This window comes from Panulirus ornatus, chromosome 47, assembly GCF_036320965.1.
Source record: "Panulirus ornatus isolate Po-2019 chromosome 47, ASM3632096v1, whole genome shotgun sequence".
NCBI classification, from domain to species: domain Eukaryota; kingdom Metazoa; phylum Arthropoda; class Malacostraca; order Decapoda; family Palinuridae; genus Panulirus; species Panulirus ornatus.
Window position 1 is genome coordinate 7,628,670 of NC_092270.1, and position 21,615 is coordinate 7,650,284.

At 36.2% G+C, this 21,615-nt stretch overlaps 1 protein-coding gene across 5 annotated transcripts in view; it reads left to right on the top strand.

Annotated features, from left to right (window-relative positions):
* Nucleotides 1-21,615, top strand: part of LOC139763501 (pyroglutamyl-peptidase 1) — a 45,552-nt gene that overhangs the window by 13,153 nt on the left and 10,784 nt on the right. For 2 of the 5 annotated variants that reach the window (XM_071689628.1, XM_071689629.1), the window contains exons 2-6: nt 3,184-3,286; nt 5,595-5,830; nt 6,743-6,869; nt 7,957-8,065; nt 10,069-15,579. In XM_071689628.1, coding sequence (XP_071545729.1) covers nt 5,597-5,830; nt 6,743-6,869; nt 7,957-8,065; nt 10,069-10,342 — 744 coding nt within the window. In that variant the 5' untranslated portion in view covers nt 3,184-3,286; nt 5,595-5,596 and the 3' untranslated portion in view covers nt 10,343-15,579. Of the gene's footprint in view, nt 1-3,183; nt 3,287-5,594; nt 5,831-6,742; nt 6,870-7,956; nt 8,066-10,068; nt 15,580-18,648; nt 20,895-21,615 lie in introns of those variants that run through there. The other 3 variants (XR_011716170.1, XM_071689630.1, XM_071689627.1) reach the window with 3 other exon arrangements.

Here is a 21,615-nt window from a genome sequence, read left to right on the forward strand (position 1 = left end):
ATATCTGGGAGTGGATCTGTCAGCGGATGGAACCATGGAAGCGGAAGTGGATCATAGGGTGGGGGAGGGGGCGAAAATTTTGGGAGCCTTGAAAAATGTGTGGAAGTCGAGAACATTATCTCGGAAAGCAAAAATGGGTATGTTTGAGGGAATAGTGGTTCCAACAATGTTGTATGGTTGCGAGGCGTGGGCTATGGATAGAGAGGTGCGCAGGAGGATGGATGTGCTGGAAATGAGATGTTTGAGGACAATGTGTGGTGTGAGGTGGTTTGATCAAGTAAGTAACGTAAGGGTAAGAGAGATGTGTGGAAATAAAAAGAGCGTGGTTGAGAGAGCAGAAGAGGGTGTTTTGAAATGGTTTGGGCACATGGAGAGAATGAGTGAGGAGAGATTGACCAAGAGGATATATGTGTCGGAGGTGGAGGGAACGAGGAGAAGAGGGAGACCAAATTGGAGGTGGAAAGATGGAGTGAAAAAGATTTTGTGTGATCGGGGCCTGAACATGCAGGAGGGTGAAAGGAGGGCAAGGAATAGAGTGAATTGGAGTCATGTGGTATACAGGGGTTGACGTGCTGTCAGTGGATTGAATCAAGGCATGTGAAGCGTCTGGGGTAAACCATGGAAAGCTGTGTAGGTATGTATATTTGCGTGTGTGGACGTGTGTATGTACATGTGTATGGGGGGGGGGGGCCATTTCTTTCGTCTGTTTCCTCGCGCTACCTCGCAAACGCGGGAGACAGCGACAAAGTATAAAAAAAAAAAAAAAAAAAATATATATATTGGAAAGGATCACAATTTTGCGCGTGATCAAGATATTCCTATGAGTCCACGGGGAAAATGAAACACGAAAAGTCCCCGTGGACTCATAGGAATATATATATATATATATATATATATATATATATATATATATATATATATATATATATATATATATATATCCACCCCACAGGTAACAGCATCACTTCCCCTTGATTCATCGAGATAGCACCAGGAAAGCAGACTATAAAAGGCCACATTCATTTACACTCGGTCTCTAGCTGTCATGTGTAATGCACTGAAACCACAGCTCCTTATCCACATCCATATATTCGTGGTCCTAAAGTTATGAAAGGGTTATATTCCCTGTTGCTGTATTAGAGTTTCATGAAGCAAAGCATATTCTTCATACAAAGATGTAGGTTAAAGGGAAGAAGCATTCCTGATCAGGAATTTTAAGGGACCTTTGATTGATTGCGAGAAGTAGATAAGCATAATGATTCCACAATTAGATACCAAACCCCTAAGAATGCTCAGATAAATACAGTAATACTCTACCAGTTATGTTGTTGAGCAAAAGCTTTCTGTAACTCTTTAAGTACAGAAGGTACTTGAAATCTTCACTTAAGAATAATGTAACATACTCTCTATATCAAATTAAGAAGGAAGCATACATACATGTCAAGTCAGACCATATCACGACAGTTCAGTCATTTTGGATGGATGCCCATGCAAGCAGCATCAAATAGAATAAAATTTGCAAGAAATTAACTCAAATGCAAAGAGTTTGATGCTTCTCTGCAGTATTTTGTTTCTTAACTTCTAAACAAATGTCTGTATACACAAAAATGATGGAGAAAAATGGATGTCAAAGTTAGAACTGCTTGCAGTTGTTGGTAGAGATGAAACAGTTGATAATATAGTGTTTTGACGTATTGTATTTAGTAAATAGATGGTAAATTGTATCTCGGGTATTTTCACTAAAATTTTTTCTTCTGTAAGTATGTGATAGGTCAGCATTTTTTTATCTTTGAAAATTTAAGATTTTTTAACAACAGTAATACTGGTTGTTACATTTCAGTAGATATTTTTCAGTGATTTATATTGATACAAAGATATCCCTTGAAAATTTCCTAATTCTTAAGTGTTAGTAGTAATTGTATGACATTTACTTCTGCCGTGAGATCATGGCAAATGGAGGACTATTATGATTGCCTTACTGAGCTCATATCAAATGCCTGGAAGTAGGTTCATTTTATAATGGCACTATTGAATATCAAACTTCTTTGTTAATATTTGGGAGTAGAAGGATTGCAGTTCTGCTCTTTGCCTTCATGAGAGAGGTAATGGAAAGGTACCAATCTACCTAATCCTCAAAACTCATTGCAGGAATATGACCAAACTTAACAAAATGCAAGATTTTTCTATACAAGTCTTGTGGCTAGATTTTATCAGACCAGGACACTATCATGTCATTGTTGGAGGTATGCTAAAAGCAATATATTGTGTATTGCTTCTGATAAAGAAATATACTGTAGTCACGGTGTAGGAATCTGAATCAGATGAGATTTGGGGCTGCACCTCACCTCAGTATTGGGGGGTGGAGTTCAGTAGGTATTGATGAATGTAAGAATATAGACTTTTTATTCTACTGAGGTATTCTCCTCCTTGCCCCTTGTAGACATCCAGAAAAGTAACGTCTTGTGATATAAGAACTTTCTTTTACCATCACAGTATCACATTCACAGTTATGAACATATACTTTTTTTCCTCTCTCTCTAACTTAGATTATGCAGAGATGGGAATAATCTGGCATAGAACATCTTTTCCGTATTTCAATACATTATCAGTGACTCTGAATGTACTTGGAAATGTTTAAGTGAGGAACTAGCAGAGCTTATTATTTTCAGAAAAAATATCCCCAGTTGTGCCTTTACCATGAAGTTAAGCACTTTTCTCAGGATTGAATTTTTAATGATTTTTGTGGGATGTACAGTGATTGTGTTTACCTGATTTAATATATCACATCATTAAAGCACCAGACAAAGGTGCATTTATTTTATGTAACATACTGTTCACCTGTTTTCACTATATTCTAATTATCTTGGTATAAATTTGTGTTCGTTTGTGACTAACCAATAACAAGCCATTTTTAGTGTGTTCTGACTCCTACGGATAAAGAAGAGGTATGAAAGGAAATTATTTGGCTGAATATAAGATTTGTGTAGCGCTTTACTGGCAGATTATAAGATTTGTGTAGCACTTTACTGAAGCAGCATTTAGGATGAAACTTCAACAAACATATCTTAAATGAGGTAATACACCATAAATCCATAAGGCATGGTTTTTGGGTTGTATGTTTTTAATGTATTTTATGCATTTCATAAAATACATGGTTTCTACACACACACATTTCATTTCCAGTCACTATGCTGGGAATGCCATTATGGGTGCATCTGATTCCGTTCCTGCTGATTTCACATCCAGTTCCTATTAGCATTTACAACAATTTGAAAACTAAAACAAGGTAAGAAAGCATTTTTGATTACACTTCCTTAGTTATTTAGGGGGTTTGAATTTATACGAGTACAGACCATACCTAACTTGGCATAGGCTATTATAGTTCTGTATGTGTTCAGCATGGCATCTTGAATTTTTTTGGAGAAAGAAGATAATTTGTATCCATATTCATGAATGTGAACAGAATACCTATGGCAAAGGAAACTGAATTATTTCAGTAGCCATTTATCTTAAGATATTGCTCACTATTTAGTTTTGTCATTTCCTTTAGTAATTTTAAAACAAATAAAACCTTAGTTATTGTAGACTCACTGATGGTGCTAGGCTGGAAGGAGCTGAAAATGGTAACAGTCAGTAGCCTTCCTTTGGTGTTACAGAGCTGTGTTTTGCAGCTCAATGTAATTTATTGCATTTCACTCATGAAATTGAAGAACTGCCTAGTTTAGTGCAGTGCCCATTAATTTTTAAGGTTTAACCACATATTTTTCTTATTTGTGGAGCCTTTCCTGTTTCTCTGACATTGTTTCAGTATTCTGAGTTATAAAGTATTAAGATTATTCCTCGTGCAAGATGTGATACATTTCGTCACTTTGAATATATTAATGAGCAAGTCTTACAAAAGATATTAATACAGTTTCCTGTAGAGCTACAAATTGATTAACATTTTAAAGAACCAGTCTGACAGTCCTGGAACTTTTGCAGCTCAAATTTTTGCCAAAATTTTTGAAGTATCTGACACTGGAAAGAAATCAGACTACAGTGTACGTGATTCTTGCCTGTGTGCTTTTGCTACATTGTATAGTTGATAGTCAGTTGTTTAGCTTATAACAGAATGACTTATTGTGTGGCTGGTACTCGTTCAGTTGATGCATTGCTGTGGGTTTTGTTGGCAAGGAGCTAAGGACTAACTATCTCTCTCAATTTGATTCCACACATTAATTGGAATTTCAGTAGATATATTGCATATATGATTGTGTTATCAAACTTGGAGCATGAACTATTGAATCATCGGAAGAGTTGATGGAAAATTACCTGACCTTACTTGGCATTCCTCAAAGTGAAGTCCTTCTTTGTAAGATTTTAACTCAGAACTATTGCAGTGTGGAATTAGTGTTCTGCCACAAGGCCTTCGTAGATGTTCCCACTGACGTTGTGCTTGTGGAAGAAATTAATTAAGAATTGTGCCTAATTTTCTTTTGATGTAATTCTGGGTTGAAGGAGGATTTTACTAACAGGTAAAAAGTTCGAGTAATTCCAAATAAAAAGCACCTCCAATGTACTTCCCATATGTGTCAGCTATTCATTGTCCTCACACCTGTTTGTGGCGTGAAAGTGTAATATTGTACTTTATTGATGGTATTCGCTACCATTGGGAAAACAAGTTCTGTATGGAAAAATGAACATCATACCCGTATCATTCTCTTTGGATGAGAGCTGCCAGACTTGCCATCCATTCCTTCTGTGACCCTTTTTCCATAGTGGATTAGGCCAACAGAGGTAATGATAAAACTTTCCCCTTATTTTCTGTTACTTATGAATGTTGACCTATCATGTCACAAAGCATTTTTACTTTTTTCAGACTATGATTGAAATTATAAAACATATCTTCCATATAAAGTTTAGGAATTTTTTCCTGGAAGTATATGTCAGTTGTGTCATGATTGAACATCAGTAATATAATGTTTTCTAACTGATGTTAAATCTAGCACATTTGTAGATAGATTGCATCATGAACTGTATTATATAAATGTCACATTTTCTCTATCAAATCTACTATGTAGTCAACAAAACTGATTATAAAAAGCACAAAAAGCAAAACTTGCCAGTCCCATAAGTAAGATAGGAGGGGACAGTGTTGTTGTTGAGGTAGTTTTTTTTTTTATTTTTAAAGAGGGAAGTAACAATTACACACTAAGCCTCTCATCCCTTCCTTCTTCCCTTGTTGGTTTCACCACTACCTCTTTCAGCTGGCTTTTGGAAATTGTTGCTGCTGTTTATATCTCTTCCCTCCTTTAATGTAACATTCAGTATTTGCATAATACATCCTGTGTTATTACTTTTGTTTACTACATACTTGATAGAATCGGTTCTTGTGCCAGACACTGTTGAGGTGTGTCAGTGATGCACTGTTGGCAGAGAATTTAAACCCATCCAACATTACAACAAATACTGATTCAACACATCCCAGGACTTTCATCCTCACAATGTTGCAACCACAATTAATAAAGATAAGATTTTTATGTCCTCTTTTACCTCAAGAGTTTAGGTGTATTATTTGCTTAGTGCTTTTTGTGAAGAATGCCCTGCCATTCCAGAAATGGGAGATGCAACTGTTACAGAAGTGCAAGAAATTCGTCCCATCATTTATGTGACTGGCTTTGGTCCTTTTTCATCGCATGCTGTCAATGCCAGTCAGATGGCTGTTGAGGGACTTGTAGATCAAGATTTAGAAAGAGAACTTGGAGTCAAGTTAGTCACTGAAATATTGAAAGTGGAATACAATTATGTTCAGAAGACTATACCACAGAGATGGGAAGACTTGAACCCCAAGGTGAGGGAAAACATTTTGTTTTTGATTGAGATTTCATTTAGAATTTTAGCATATATTGCAGTTGTTACAAACATTTATGCTTATACTAACACTTCCCATACTTTTACCTTGAGCCTCACAGTTTCCTTCCTTCCCTCTGTACATGCTGCTACATTTCATCCATATGAGCTCTTACCTCTGTGAAATATTCCTTTGCTGGTGATAAAAGACGTTATATCTGTTGCTATTATATTCTCATACCACGTTAGAGCTCTCTCTTCTGGTAATTAACCTCTGCAAATCAAATACTCAGACCTGAATTTCCATACTCTTACTCTTCTCACTTTTTAGCTCTGCTTCCCTCTGTTAGGTTATTTACCTCCATCACATCTTGAACAATTGTAATATATCATTGTTTCTTTGTCTTACTGTCATTAGGGTGGGGTTCACTGATTATTCCAGGAACATACAACCTTTCATTTTTTGTGTTTTTTACAAAACAGAATGAGGAAACCTATAATATCACACCCCATTTCCATTGCTCTTACTGTTTTAGGTTTATCATTCTCTGTCCCATTATGTTTCACATGCAGACATCTCTTTTTCATGCATAGTTATCGTGCTCGTAGTTTAATCCTTATTGAAGTTATAATAGTGTGCAAGTTTTCTTTATTGAATCATGAAAATGATTTTTATAATCCCATATATTTTTTTTTCTATGCAGTAGTGATTTGAGCTACTACTGTATATTTCTCTTTCCCTAATTTTAACTGTGAACAGTTTGCACATTCTATTGTTGGGCAGGTTCAGGATATGCTCTTCCATTAGAACTTTACACTATTGTGATTGATTGATTTTAAAACCTATTTTGCTTCTTTTTTTTTTTTCAGAAAGTACTGTAATGATAATGAAGTAGAATAACTTGTGTTTCAGTTGACTGTGCATGTTGGAGTATCAAGCCTAGCTGAAACACTGACCCTGGAACAGCTAGCCCACAACAGTGGATATAATGGGCTGGACAATTGTGGATGTTTGCCTCACAAAGGTCTATGCATTCCAGGTAAATTATACCACCTTGTGATGTTGTCAGTGTTTGTGATGATACTGACAATTTTATTTCTAGATTACAGGACATGACTCACATATAGTACAATGGAGCATCTGTGCAAATTAAGTGTGGAACGATGGTAAGCTAGATATGTGTCATGATTTATATAGGTAATCCCGACAGACCAATGTTTTACAGAGCGACAATTTGCATTACCACCATCAGAGAATTAGGGTAGAAATTTGTAGACACTAGTTTTCACAATAGTGACAGTTGAAAAAAAAATGAAATTTGTTTAGAATATCCTTTTCAGTTGATGGTGAAACATTAGAGTATACAATATGTAATATAGAGTTATAATGCCCTTTAAAATGATAGAAAAGCAAAATGTCAGTAGATTCTTATTGTATTCCACCCATTGATATTCACCTTATAAGGAACACCAAGATAGTGGTCAAGTACAACAACAAACATAGATATTGAATACTGAAATGGATAAACTTACTTTGGAAGGCTTGACAAGTTGTTTAGCCCACTATACTACTGCCTACCTCAATCCCTCATTTCCAGCGTTTTCAATTAGAATAATGGAATATTGTCTGATTTGCCAATGAGATGGGAGCAGTTGTTGAATGAGAGAGTATAATTTACATCATGTTAGAGTTTAGTATATTGATAGTAATATGTTTTGGGTACAGTGTATATATGAGAATTAGATTGAGGGAATTTTTGGTGTGGAAGATAACCCTTCGGTCACATGGCTTTCAGTTACTCATACAATGACATCCTTTTCTTTATTATATAATCGTGCTACTGCTTTTGTCAGTGTGTACGTTTTATCAAAACAGCATGAATGAATGATCAAGACATATGAATAGTGTTCAAACGATCACTTTTGAGTTCAGTAAAAGACTCAATGTATGTGGAAGAATGCCTCTGGCCCTGTTGATAAGACCAGCTCTGTGACCTTTATTTGTGGGTCATGTTGATGGAAATAGTTCTGGTTAGATATTAGAATGCTTGTTTTTAGGGAAGAGGTAAAGCAAGGAAATGAGGAAAAGGAATGACAAGAATGTCTTTTAACCTTTCATTTTTCTAGATAGTGACGAAGTGATTCAGTCTGGAATCAGAATGGACTTGATATCTAGTGCCATCAACAAAAATACCAAACTCAAGTTGCCTTGTGCTAAATCCACGGACCCAGGCAGGTATGTCATGTATCTGCATCTTCATTCTACTTTTTGTTTCTGCTGTATCAGTTATCAAGGTAGCTTTCATGGTTTTCTTGTGTATTTTTATGTTTTGTGGTAGCAGGTAGTGATTGCTTTGCTAATGTGATAGCTGAATTACAATGTTGATTTCTTTGCTTGTAGTAGCTAGATTAGAATGTTGATTTCTTTGCTTGTAGTATAGAGCATAGTTGATGGGCCTTTTACTGTATAGTGTTAGAAGTGTATTGGTAGGAAGTGACAAATTGATTAGAGAGAGCGAGAGAGAGAGAGAGATCATTTTGTTTACAGCCTTTGGGAGCCACAAGGAGTTGGTCTGTATTGCCATCATTTAAAGGAAGATGCACCAACCATACTAGGACATAGAAAATATCTCATTTCATAAAGAAAGTGCATACATCAGCAGCAACAGCAAATATGATTTATTTGCTTAATTCATTGTTTTTGAATATTTTTTTGATGACTTTTTGTTAGATATTGAATTACATGGTATTTGCAAGAGTAGCAGATTCATTCAACTTTCATTCTCAAGGTAAGCTGGAACAGAAGTGAGATTTGATTGATAGTAATTTTTTTAATGCATATCATGAGGTTATGGCACATTGATAATTTCTTAGTCATCAATTTGGGGTACGTATCATGTGACAAACCCCAGTGATAGGGTTGTATTTATAGATGCCCCTTGAAGCAATGCATATGACTGATCACTGACAGTTCACCATTTACAAAGAATTACACTCTTGCCCAGTCTCACTACCAGAAGACAGCACCATATGTTTAGGTCCCTTCCAAGCAGAGGTTAGAGTGTACTTGCTCAAAACAAGTGAACTAGTAGGATGAATGAGATAGCATTGTGTCATTTGAGCACCCCTTATAAGTTTCCCATCGAAAAAAATTGATTTTCTGAACTTGAGTGTGAGTAAAGGGTGTATGCAGTCTAGTGTATTCCCTTATCTTTTGTTATAAACATCATATCTAAGAATGAGTGTAGAATGTTCTTGCTGCAAAATCTTATTGTTCAACTTTTATTTTGGTCATGAATGATGTCAGGTACACTGCTTCATTTTTACCCTCAAACTGGCTCTCGTTGAATGAAAATTTTTAATCCAGGTATTATGGACAATTGTTGCATAACAGTTATTGCATTGCTTATGTATTATTTGAATTAGTCATGCTGTAGGTCTGATTGGTCAGTTTAGTGCCTGTTCACCAGCTTCAAGAGATAGCCACCTCATATCCGGTCCATTATTGGTTCTGTTTGATATGATATTGAGATCAGGAATTTTATGAATCTTGTTTAGAAATTTTTTATGTATGAAGTAAGAATTCTTTTTGTAGGGCTGTAATGGTAGTTTTGCAGATGATGTTTTTTGTTGTTGATTAGTAAAGTTTTGGAACAAAGACACATACTACACTACCTTTTTTTTTTTTTTCCAAGAACTGCAAGTTAATATTTGCCGAACTGCAAGGTAATATTTGCCATGACATTATAAAGACATGCTTCTATGGCTCCATAGATCTCACAATTTCAAATACCGAAGACTGATTTTGACTCGAGACTTAGTGATGTGCTGTTACAAGAAGGGGCTTATTGGATACAACATTGTATGTCACTCCACACATATTCACCCCAAGGTACTCTGGCTTTGTCAACTCTGAGAGTAGGAGTAGGTGTTGCTGGGAAACTTGAATTAGTGATGATGCTGTCTAATGGCAGTTTTTTGGTATAATGTGATGATTTTTAATCATATCATCATTGGATGACAGTCAGCAGTGGGTCTGTACACTGAATGAAGTTTAAATCCTTACCATTAGAATTGTTTCTTTACAGTCCCTTTTATTGCTTTAAGAGGGCACTTTGGGATGGTTTTTATTTTGGCCACTCTTTGAGAATATTTGATTAGTATCAGAGCAGCTTCTCCCTATGCTTCTCCTTTTGCTTCTTTAGACTAGAAATTTATGAATTGTAATTTGATTTTCAGGTTCTTGTGTGACTTCGTTTACTACTTGTCCCTGAAGAAAGATAGATCCCGCTCAGCCTTCATTCATGTCCCAACTCTTAATAAATTCTCAGCACAAGACATTTCAGCTGCCATTGCTGCTGCTATCAAGGAAATGTATAACCAGGTCATGGAGAGAGACAATTTAGATGGAAGTTTAGACCTCAAAGGATTATCACTTGAGGATCATAAGTGTAATGAGATTTCTGTAGGAAAGGATGAAGGCTCAGATGATAAGATATCTCTCGCTCTTTGATGCATGTTACTTTAGATATTAGGTAAATAAATGTTTCGCAGCTCAAGGGATCACCCTTCTGAAGGGTTAGCATAGGTCTGTAGTGGTTATATCACAGTATCATCTACAAATATTTTTGTGGTTTCATTTTATTGGTGACATTTGAAGCAAAGATTTATGGTAATATGGGATCATGTGTTTTCATGGTCAGCTGTGATAAATGTAATATGATCTTTTACCCTGGAAATTTGAATGGTGGGAAATGATCACAACATTCAATAAAGTCACAACATTCCGAGTGTTACGGGAAGTTTTCTTGAGCTCGCATGGGGAAAGTTGTGTATTCATTGAAAATATGATTAATGTGAATGGCTGAATGTCTTTTTGAATTGATGTAGAATTTATTAATTCTTATATTTGCCATGAACAGATGTGTAATAAATGGTGGATGGGCTATACATGAACTGAAACTTTTATGTCCATGCCATAGGATATAATAGAATGTACACATTTGCTTCTTAAGTCTCGTGATATTCCTTTTATGCAGGGTAACAAGGTGCTTGACTAATCTTTTATTGATTTAAAGTTGTTTTTACTAAATTTGTTGAGTATTTCTTATAAAAATGGAAATTTGATGTAAGGAGATGAATGGCATGAAGAGAACATGAGGACAGATGGGGCAATAGTGTTGAGAGCAGATGGTGAAGTGGTAGCAGATAAAGAGGTGGAAAAGAGATGGAGTGAATTTTATGAAGGAGTTTTGAATGTAATGGTGATAGTTTGTTGAACGTGATAGGTGATAATTTGATGGATATGGTGTGTTAGGGACAAGTTGGCATGTGTTGTGAGAGAGTCACAGTGAACGGTATAGTGAAAAGAGAGAGGAAGTGAAAGCCTTTGTAAGATGAGGTGTAGTAAGTCAGCACGGGTAGATGGTATTGCAGCTGATTTTTTCAAGAAAGGAGTGAACATGTAGAGAGCAGATAAAGAAGTGCTAACAGGCAAGGAAGTGGAAAAGAGTTGCAGTGAGCATTCTTATGAACTTTTGAATTTTGTATGATTAGAATAAGATGGCATGTGAAGTGGGAGTGGTTTAGTGTAAATAGAGGAGGAAACGAAAGCCTTACATGAGATGAAGATTGACAAGGCAGCTGGAATAAGAGATGTTGCAGCTGAGTTTCATCATAAAAGGAGTGTACATTGTTGATTGGTTAGTCAGGTTACTCTGAGTTTGTATGATCCAAAGTGAGGTTCATGAGGAGTAAAATGTATGAAAAGAGCAAGTTAAAAGTAAATTTGAACAAAAGTATGGAAGTGAGTTGCAGCAGGGGAGTGAGACAGGATGGTGTAAATGTAAGATTGAATGGGGAGGATGCAGAAGAAAATGTGTTTTTGGTTACCAAGGAGTGGACTTGGCAATGCTTGGAACCATGATATTTATGGGTTGACATGGGGTGGAAGAGGGATCTGAGGTCTTTGATGCATTAAGAAACTTGTGAAAGGAAAGGAGAGATCAGTGTCTCTCTTATTAGGATAAAGTATCATAATGCAAACAATTTTGTATTGATATGGTATGACGGCTAGAGAATGGATGTGAGCTAATGTTTCCATCTTTGACTGTTTCTGGCTACCTTGCTAACATTGGAAACGGCAATCAGGTATAAGAAAGAAAGGAAGATGAATCTTAGGGCTTGAAAATGTTTACACACACACACATATGAAAAGCAGACATGTTGTAAATGAAATGCATGAGCATGTAACTGGTAACTGTTTAAGGAATGATATTTTAAGATAGAGGTTTAATAGCAAGTTCAGTTTGACTGGGAGGGCCATCCAGGGTTTGCTGAAATGCTGGGACATAGAGTATGGATAGGATGAGCTAAGAAAGACTGACTAAGGGCCTCTACACACACTTAGTTCTTCATTTAGTTATCACTGTGCCGGTCAAAACTGTACAGTTAAACATGCACAAGTAGATGGTAAATTTCAGCTATTTATATATAAGTATATTATTTTTTAGGTCTTTGCTGTTTCCTTCTTGAACAGGGTAGCAATGGGAGTAAACAAGGAAAGTTCTCATTCACCCATGTGCTTTCTCAGTCTCTCATGTGTAATGCATCTAAACCACAGCCCTAATCCAGGCCCCACCAGCCTTTCTGTAGCTTTCCTTGGTTGTTTCATGTGCCTTAGTTCAGTCTATTGACAGCATGTTGACTCCTGTATATCATGTCAGATTCTTTCTATCCCATGCACACCTTTTGCCCTATTGCATGTTCAATCCCTGAGCAGTCAAATCCTTTTCATTTCATCCTTCCATACCCAATGTGGTCTCCTCCTACTCATCCCTGCCATTTCTGACACTTCTTGTTCATTGTCCAAACCATTTCAGCACACTGTTCTGCTTTCTCAAGTACACTGTTCTTATTACCACACACTTCTCTTACCCTCCGTCGTCTTTTCTTTTTTTTTTTTTTTTACTCGAGCAAATCACCTCGCATAACATGTTATTCTTAGACATTTCATTTTCATCACATTCGCTCTTTTCTCTACATTATCATTGATAGCCCATGCCTTGCATCCATACAATAATATTGGGACTACTGTACCTTTAAACATACCCATTTTCACCCTTCCACATGACAACCTCACTTAACACACATTTCTCATTGCTGCCAGAACCTACACTCCTTCACTCATTATGTGACTATTCTGCTTCAAAGATTCCATTCACTGCCATTTCCACTCCAGATTTTCTTCATTCAGACACACACCCCCAACAGCCTGTCACTCTGCCCTACTTAACCTAATAACTGTGCTTTTGTTCACATGTACTCAACTTCTTCATTTCTCACTCTCCAAAAACTCAAGCACGAACTTCTGTAGATTTACACTCATATCATTCACATGCATTCGTTTGCTAGTTGTACCTTATACTTGACAGCTTGAGTTTGGATGTGAGCAAATAGTGCCATTGTTCTTTTGTTCTTGATGCTGTTTTGCCAAAGGAGCAAAGGCAGTTAGGCTCACAAAAAGAGATTGTTGTTTTGTCTATGATACTTTTAGGTTGTGGTTCACTGCAAGCTGATGTGATAATGGCTGTTTTGAAAGCAGTGAAAAAGAATTGTTTTGTTTAAAAAAGTTTGAAATGTTTCCCTGAACACACTTGAACCAATAGGCCTTAATATATTTGTCCTCTAATATTTTTATATTGTCATACAGACCATTTGTATTTTTAGATCTGATTGCTGGTGTTTGACAGTGAATCTATGATATAGAGTTCATATTGATAATGTAACATTTCACATATTTAAACTTTGTTGCAGTACTGTATATAGACTGATTTTAATATACATAATAATGATAATAATAATAATAATAATGATTATAGTTTTCAAGCTGTAATTTGCTTAGGATGATCTATAGAGCGGTGTTGCATAGTAAGGCCTTATTAATGTGATGTAAATGAATATTCATTTGATTTTGAATAGTGGTAAGTCATAACAGGTCTTCAAGAAGTTCCTTAAAACTTGAGAGAACTTTTGAACTTCGTTTTAAATGTTTGTTTAGTTTGTTCCCCAATTAACACATGAAATTGAAATGTAGATGTGTGTGTGGTAATCAGTGAATTCCGGAAAGACGAATGGCTGTTAAGAAAAATGGAATGGCTGTACACATTGTGTATGATATATTTTTTTGACAGCCTGATTCTTCTGTCATGCTACTACAGGATTATTAGGATTTTCAGCCACTGATTGGTGATAATATGGTGTAGGAGGATTGTATGTATTACCCTGGCTTGATAATGTAGACAGCCAGGTATCAAAAATAACTTTGATATTTCATGAGTTAGATTTGGTCCTTTTATTTTCACTTATACAATTCAGAAAGTAAATGAAAAATTTGAACATCTGAAAGTATTTTTTTCGATGTTATTGATATGTTAGATCATAAAACCCAGTATTGAATTTTACTTTTTAAGAATGGGATGGTTGCGGGAGACAGCGACAAAGTATAATAAAAAATAAATAAAAAATATATATATTATTTTTTATTCATACTATTCGCCATTTTCCACACTAGCAATGTAGCATTAAGAACAGGGGACTGGACCTTTGTGGGAAATCCTCACTTGGCCCCCTTCTCTGTTCCTTCTTTTGGAAAATCAAAAACGAGAGGGGAGGATTTCCAGTCCCCCCCACTCCCTCCCTTTAGTCGCCTTGTATGATAGGCAGGGAATACGTGGGAAGTATTCTTTTTTCCCTATCCCCTCTTGTTTTTTTTTTTTTTTAATTTTCCAAAAGAAGGAACAGAGAAGGGGGCCAGGTGAAGATATCCCCACAAAGGCCCAGTCTTCTGTTTTAACGCTACCTCACTAATGCGGGAAATGGCAAATAGTATGAAAGAAAAAGATATATATGAATGGAATGTGATTGTTACTATAATACTTTAATTGAATGATAGATGCGATAGTATTTGACTGGAGATTTATTCTTATAGTATAGGTTTTAATGATAGATAGTTTATCACATATACTGGTATTTTCAAGGCACTCGTTTTAAGAACCATTTCTTTAGAGCATTTTCTGGAGTTTGTAGCAGACGTAGTGATAAGTGAAAAAAGTTTATTTGGTAAGTAGCACAGTATATGCAGCTAGGTTGGGACTTCATTTAGATTTGCATATTTCCATGAAGAGAGACACTAAGGAACCTTGGAAATAGCACCAGCTTTTAACATTTGCATTAGCAGTTGTATATCCATAATTCCCTTAGGTAGGTTTTCACTCACTCTGTTCACCTGGTTTTACAGTAACCTTTGGTTGTTGGTTTCAAGATCAGCAGATATTTTTCTTATGAAGTTGGTTGTTGATTTGAAGGTAGGCTGGTTTGTTGAGGTGACCTCCTACCAAAGGGCTGTTGACAGTAAATAATAAGTTGGGAACTAGCCTCATGGTTTTCAAAAACCTATCTAAGGAAGTGTTTCTTGGCCTCTAGGTATGCTAATGATTTATATGGAGTTGGTCTTTGATTGATAGCTTCATCTAATATGTGAACACTACAGCATTGTCATGTGGTGAGACACAGCTCAAAATAGTTAATGTGCAAAAGATTTTTGCCTTGTGGTTGTCTGTCTCGGTAGAATTACTGTGCAAAAGTTATATATCTGGAATTATTATTCTGTCCTCTGAAATAAAGAAAATTTTCCTTATTCCATTTAGTTTTGTAGAAATTCATTCTGATAAATAAAACATGATTTGATTATATTATTGTTTCTTGACTCCATTAGACCACTCAGTATTCTCTTCTAACTAGTGCACAATGCAAATTAGCAAATAGCTGAGTGGTGGAGGGTAGGAAATCTATTAACACTTGTGGATCACTCATGTTTTGCACAATTAACTAACAACGTATTTTGCATGAAATGTAGTTATTTGATTTTGATGTTGGTAGAATTTTTGTGTTTATATTTTTGCTGCATGTCACTTACCTTGTCATTTTTGGGGAGAAGCTATCACATATTATATATTGCCATTATTCATCATGTGTCCTCTTTAGAATACAGGTATTATTACAAAGACTGATATACTTAACCTGACTTGAATATTCTGTTTCTTTGCATCCCTATCATATATACGTCTTAAGATTTAAAGTGGAATATTGCATAGGTTTAGCTTTTTTATTTAACTATGAAAAAGAGCTACAAAATCATCTACTCATTACACTTGCAATAGGAATTCCTAAAATATGCTTCATCATAGATAGACAAGGTGGAAGTAGATGTAGAGAAGCAAGACATAAATGAATAGATATGAAAGGGAGAACAAGTATTACCAAGGAAAAAAAAATTCTTTGAAAGATGTTTTGGAGTGTAAGAATGTATCACTTTTTTATTGTGCACATTCATCATTTCCCACTATAGAGAGGTAGGGTAAAGAACAGATGAGTGAGCCTTGGAGGAAAATATCCTCACTGGGCCCACTTCTCTGTTCCTTCTTTTGGAAAAGTAAACCGGAAAGAAGGACTTCCAGTCCCTGCTTCCGTCCCTTTTAGTTGCCCTCCATGATGCTGGAAATATAGGGGAAGTCTTCTTTTTCCCCAATCCCCAAGGGTGTAATAGTTTATAAGTTTATTCATTTTACTAAGTATAATTCTGTGATTGTGTCCACAGCATGATATTATAGTTTGCAAATGAACTTTTTTATTGAATAAGTGCAAGGTGAAAACCAGAAGTAAAGAAGCAAGCAAGAAGAGGGAAACTATAAAGTACTGAAAAACAGTGCAAGAGAAATGGCCTTTGAAGGATAGTAGAACTTCTAAGAATGTTTCATAATGAGGAGAATTAGCTGTAGGCTGATGTGACTGGCTAAAGATATGTTGTATTACAGGATTTGTTGGAGATACTTTTAATTGAGTCAGGAAGACATTAGCTGAAGAAGTCATGGCAGTATACCATCTTTTTACAAATAAAAGCTTTATAGTGATTCTGAGTGGAAATGAAAATATGTCTCTGAAACAACAATCATATGAGTAAAAGCAGTAAGGTCACGATTGATGAGTTAAAGGTTCAAATGCCTTCGGACTCCATCCCAGCAAAGACAACCATTTCTACTCCTTATGTGTCGTCTCAAGAAAGGGATTTTATCAATCCTTTAAACTGTTTTATAAACTTGGTGATGAAGTAATATTTTTAAAAAAAGCTTCTGTGTGGAAATGGGTTCTTTATGCCTTTTCCAAGTGCAAATTAATGTTCCAAGTTCATCAGATTGGTCATGATTGGGTAATATGTAAAACAAACTAACCTTCACTTACCTTTTGTACATACTGGCTTCTTAAGTTTTTTTTCTGCTAAACAAACAAACAAAAATTAAGTGTTGAAGGTTGTGCCCAGAATTTTCATTTGGAGTATAATATAACACTAGTAAAGGAAAGTACTGTAGAATTGAAGGTGTTGTTCCTTAAGAAATGCAATGAGACTAAAGATTGGTACAAATATGTTTAAAGACATTGGATAAAGACATTGATACAAATATGTTTAAAGACCTAGGATAAAGACATTGGTTTTGAATATGTTTAAAGACCTTGGATAATCAGTATTTTTATCATTAGCTTTGAACAGATGATACTGCGGCTGACCACATACCCGAGCCACTAGGAACCATTCACATCAGAATTCATGTTTTCAGATGTGAACAATTAGTGAAATCGGGTCCGTAAGAGAAAGGCTGCTCAACCATAAGGACAGACTCAATTTGTTCCATGAATCAGAACTTGTTTCTGATGATTTTAACATACTAGTTTGTATAATGGAAAAAGTTTGGAAACCAGTTTCTGCATATATTTACTCGTTTTATGTGATACCTTGAAATTTATTCAAAAGGACAATGAATCAATAATCAGTACTCTGGCAAGTGGAATAAAACCAGTTTTGAGCTGAATATCATAACTTGCACTGTAAAAATATCATTAGTTGTATGTCACTCCTTCACAGAATTGTTAATTACATGTATCCTGTATGATTTTTTTCTGAAACTTTCCATTATTTGCCTTAAGAATATTTTTCTCAGAAGATGGAACAAGATTTTCTTTGAACTTTATCGAATTCTTCATTTGCTTATGTTTCTTCATTCATTAATGTATATGAATGGATAAACATTGTAGCTATCAAACTGATGCTGATTTGTCAAAATCCAAGGCACGCAATACAATATTCCAACAGTCAAGGGGCTCTATACACAGTAAAAGTTTATTCTATTCTTTGAATTATCTTTATAACAATTGAAGAAGGTGTTCAATATCCTTCAGTTAATAGTTATAATTTGATGATGGCTTCATTGACCCTTGAAGCTGAAATAACCGGCAGAGTGTATTTTATGCTGCTGTCAGTATTATCATGAAATGCTTTTGGTTTTGCTTGTATCTACGAATGCTGATAGGGAAGGAAGGCCTTTGTACTGCAAAATTTGTGATAGAGTATGTGACTTCACTGACTGATTAGCTTCCAAACATCAGATGACTGTTGAACATCCCTATTTCGTTAAAATTCTTAATTGCGTCTTGTGGTAGAAATGCCTTGATAGGTTATGCAATGCTTTAGTTTCTAAGGTAACCTTGAAGAGTGTCCCATATGTCGATGATTGTTCAAGTTAATTGTAGTTGGAGATAGAAACTGATGAAAAAAATCTAACCTGATCTTGATACCTTCCTTCATGAATTAAATGAAATGCAGTTTTGAATTAATTCGAAGTATGGTACTTCCAGCGATATAACACTAGTACATTTAAATAGCAACATAGTATGACAATAGTTTTAACGGATTTTTGCTGTTTCCAGTTGACTCTTCCTTGACTAACCATGGAAGAGACTTTCTCCTCAAATGTGTGTGTAAGTTTACATCAGTAATTGTGAAGAGACTGCAAACAACCTCAAGAAAGCAAGATTCTAAACTTAACTAGATTTCTGTTTGTCTGTCTTGTATTTACAACGAGGAAGGCATCGGCTGAGGAAGAATATGAGAGGCTGATAGGAAGCTCTGGGTAAGTTGTTCTTATCCATTTGATTTGAAGATGACATTGATTATGTAAAAAGATACTGAGAAGGTATTCACAGTGCGCGAGGTAAAATTATGGTTGTCGTAGTCGCTGATATTCTTATTTTCGTACTGTCTCAGTTTGGAGAAGACACCCATGTATTAGCAGTGCCGGTACCATTGCTGGAAACAAAACAAAAAAGTATTCCGAGTGTATTTCAGTTCATAAGGCTTTTCCTTGCGCAACGGCACCTGCATCTGGTTAGTGTCAGTAGTCTGGGTATAGTTATTTTGGGTGTTTATTGGATGCTTTTGTGTATTCATCTCTCTTATTTTCCAAAATTCATGAGTTCTTTCACGGTTCTTTGATTTTCATAGGGAAATAACAGCATCCCGCTTGTATTCTTTTCCCGTATGGAACTTTAGATAAACTGTATCATGGCGCAACATGTACCGCAATTGCAGTGGCAAGTATGGGTGAAATGTGTTATGTTAAATTTTTGGCCGTACTGAAGGGATAATAACCTGCTGCTAATTTGAAAATGTGTATCGTCAGTTTTGATGGAAAATGCGAAGTGATCGCTAACTTAATCAAGTTGTAGCGTAACAGTTTAACCCACTGCTAACATGACTTCGTCACTCAGACAGTTTTACCGGGTCTTACATAAGCTGCATAACATTACTGAGGTATTCTCTTGATAGAATGGGAATGAATTTATTTTGAGTTTTTGAGTGGTTAGTTTCTATACGCCGCTAAGTTAGCATCATCTCCATGCTTATCATGCGTCGCGCCGCTGAGTTAGCGTCATCTCCGTGCTCGTGATACATCAAATGAACATTGTCTTAATGTCGGGTCGGGAAGATGATCATTATTCAATGGCATAATTATCTAATATTCGCTCCCCAACTTCAAGTAACGCTTAGGTTTTAAGTGTGTCGAGTAACGCTTAGTTTTCTCTTAAGTGCGTTCTATGATGCGCATAGTATTGAAGCAGAATGAAAAGAAACATCGCTGACCTTTACATAAAGGGATTTTAAACATTTGCAAAAAAGGCTTCTGACGCAGTATCTCGGGTAACTATCATCCAAGTCTTCTTAGTGTGTTTCTCCTGTCACAGAGGTATTATATTAACTACCCAGGCATGAAATAGGTCGGAGTAATGATTATGTTTTTGAGAAATTAGTAGTAGGTAGCGCTTTGGGAGATTTGGGCGATGAAGGAAATCGCCTGGATAACACCTAAAATACAGGACTGACATCCTAATGGCGGCAGATGGAGAGGCTTCCCAGCCCGATTCTAGCTCAGCAATGTCATTGGTGAATTTACATAAACATTAATTATATGTCTATTGATTATTATATGAACCTGGCATATATTAGACTAAGTTATAGGAATGATAAATAATTTGACAATAATGGGCTATTTATTCATTAGTGATGGTACGTTGCCAATGCTGTGATGTGACGAGAACCTCAAACATTTTTGTGAGGAATGTTTCATTTCCTTCCCCACATTGTACGCTGTAGATAGATTTTTTTTTTGTTCTCCCTGTGTTACAAGTTGGATATCGCCTTAGAATCATCAGGGAAGTAGGTACTATTGTGTTGTCAGAATTTCTGTCCATTTTCCAACAAATGGCTCGTTTAATTTTTATTGATGACGGTGTGATTAAGGAAGTTATGCTGCACGTAGTGTCGTGAGTACTATGTAGGTAGTGTCTTTAATTGTGGTTAAGTAGGCCCAGGTTAGTGATCGCTTCATTACAGTATTTAAAAGATAATTTTGTCCCAGAGTTCGTATGTATAGTATGACTCAGGAGCAGTTAGACTTCAATGAAGAATGTTTAGGCTAGGATTGCGTTCGTGTTTGATTTAGTCTTTTTTTTTTGTGTGTGTGTGTGTAGATGTTTAATCAGAAAGGAATGTATCACTCTTTTCTAATAGAATGTTTCGTTTGTTTCTTTAAGTTGAAGAAGTTGTTAGCTTTCGTGTTAACGTGGATTACGAGCAGAATAACTAGAAGAGAGTGAGAGCCGGCCGGCCGGCCGGCCGGCAAAAGAGAGCGAGTTACTGTAGCGAGTCGATATTATGCCTTGTCCGACGGTCGGGCAGACGGCCGGTTAGCTAAAGCAAGGATTCTCAGCCACCTGACGGTCGGATGGCTGCCGTTGTAATTGCTGGTGTTGGTGATGTAGACTTTTGGGTGTAGCAGCTGGTTAATGAGATGCACCGATGATTGTCCAGCATAATTGATCTTGCTCTCATGTTTGGGTCGGTTGCCGCAAGTACCATGTTGTATGCCGTAGAAGTGAACCAGTTGTCCAAGAGGTAAATTCAGATCTAGCCAGTAAAAGCACATCATTTCTGTCTCGTACTGCTCGGCATCTGTCATCTCTCACTTCCGAGCGAGAGAGAAAGTAACTATATTAGTTGATAATGGAGAATCTCGTGTATTCGGGCTCACACAGGCTTGAATATGCGAACAATCAAAGAAGAGAAATTCTAAGCCCATGATAGAGAGGAGACTGGTTCATATAATTAGAGTTTAACTTTTACCAAATAAAAAGTTGACTTTGAATGTTACTATTTTTTTTTCCGAGGCTAAGAGTTATAGAAAACTAGATCGTTTCTTGTTCCTGCTCACCAAGCTAGGTGTCCGAAATGCCGGTAGTTGGGGAAGGAAGAGAATGAAAGAACTCGGGAAATGAACGAGAATAGGAAAGAGGTGAAGAAGAAAAACCACAAAAATACGCAAAGAGCAGGGAGAAAGA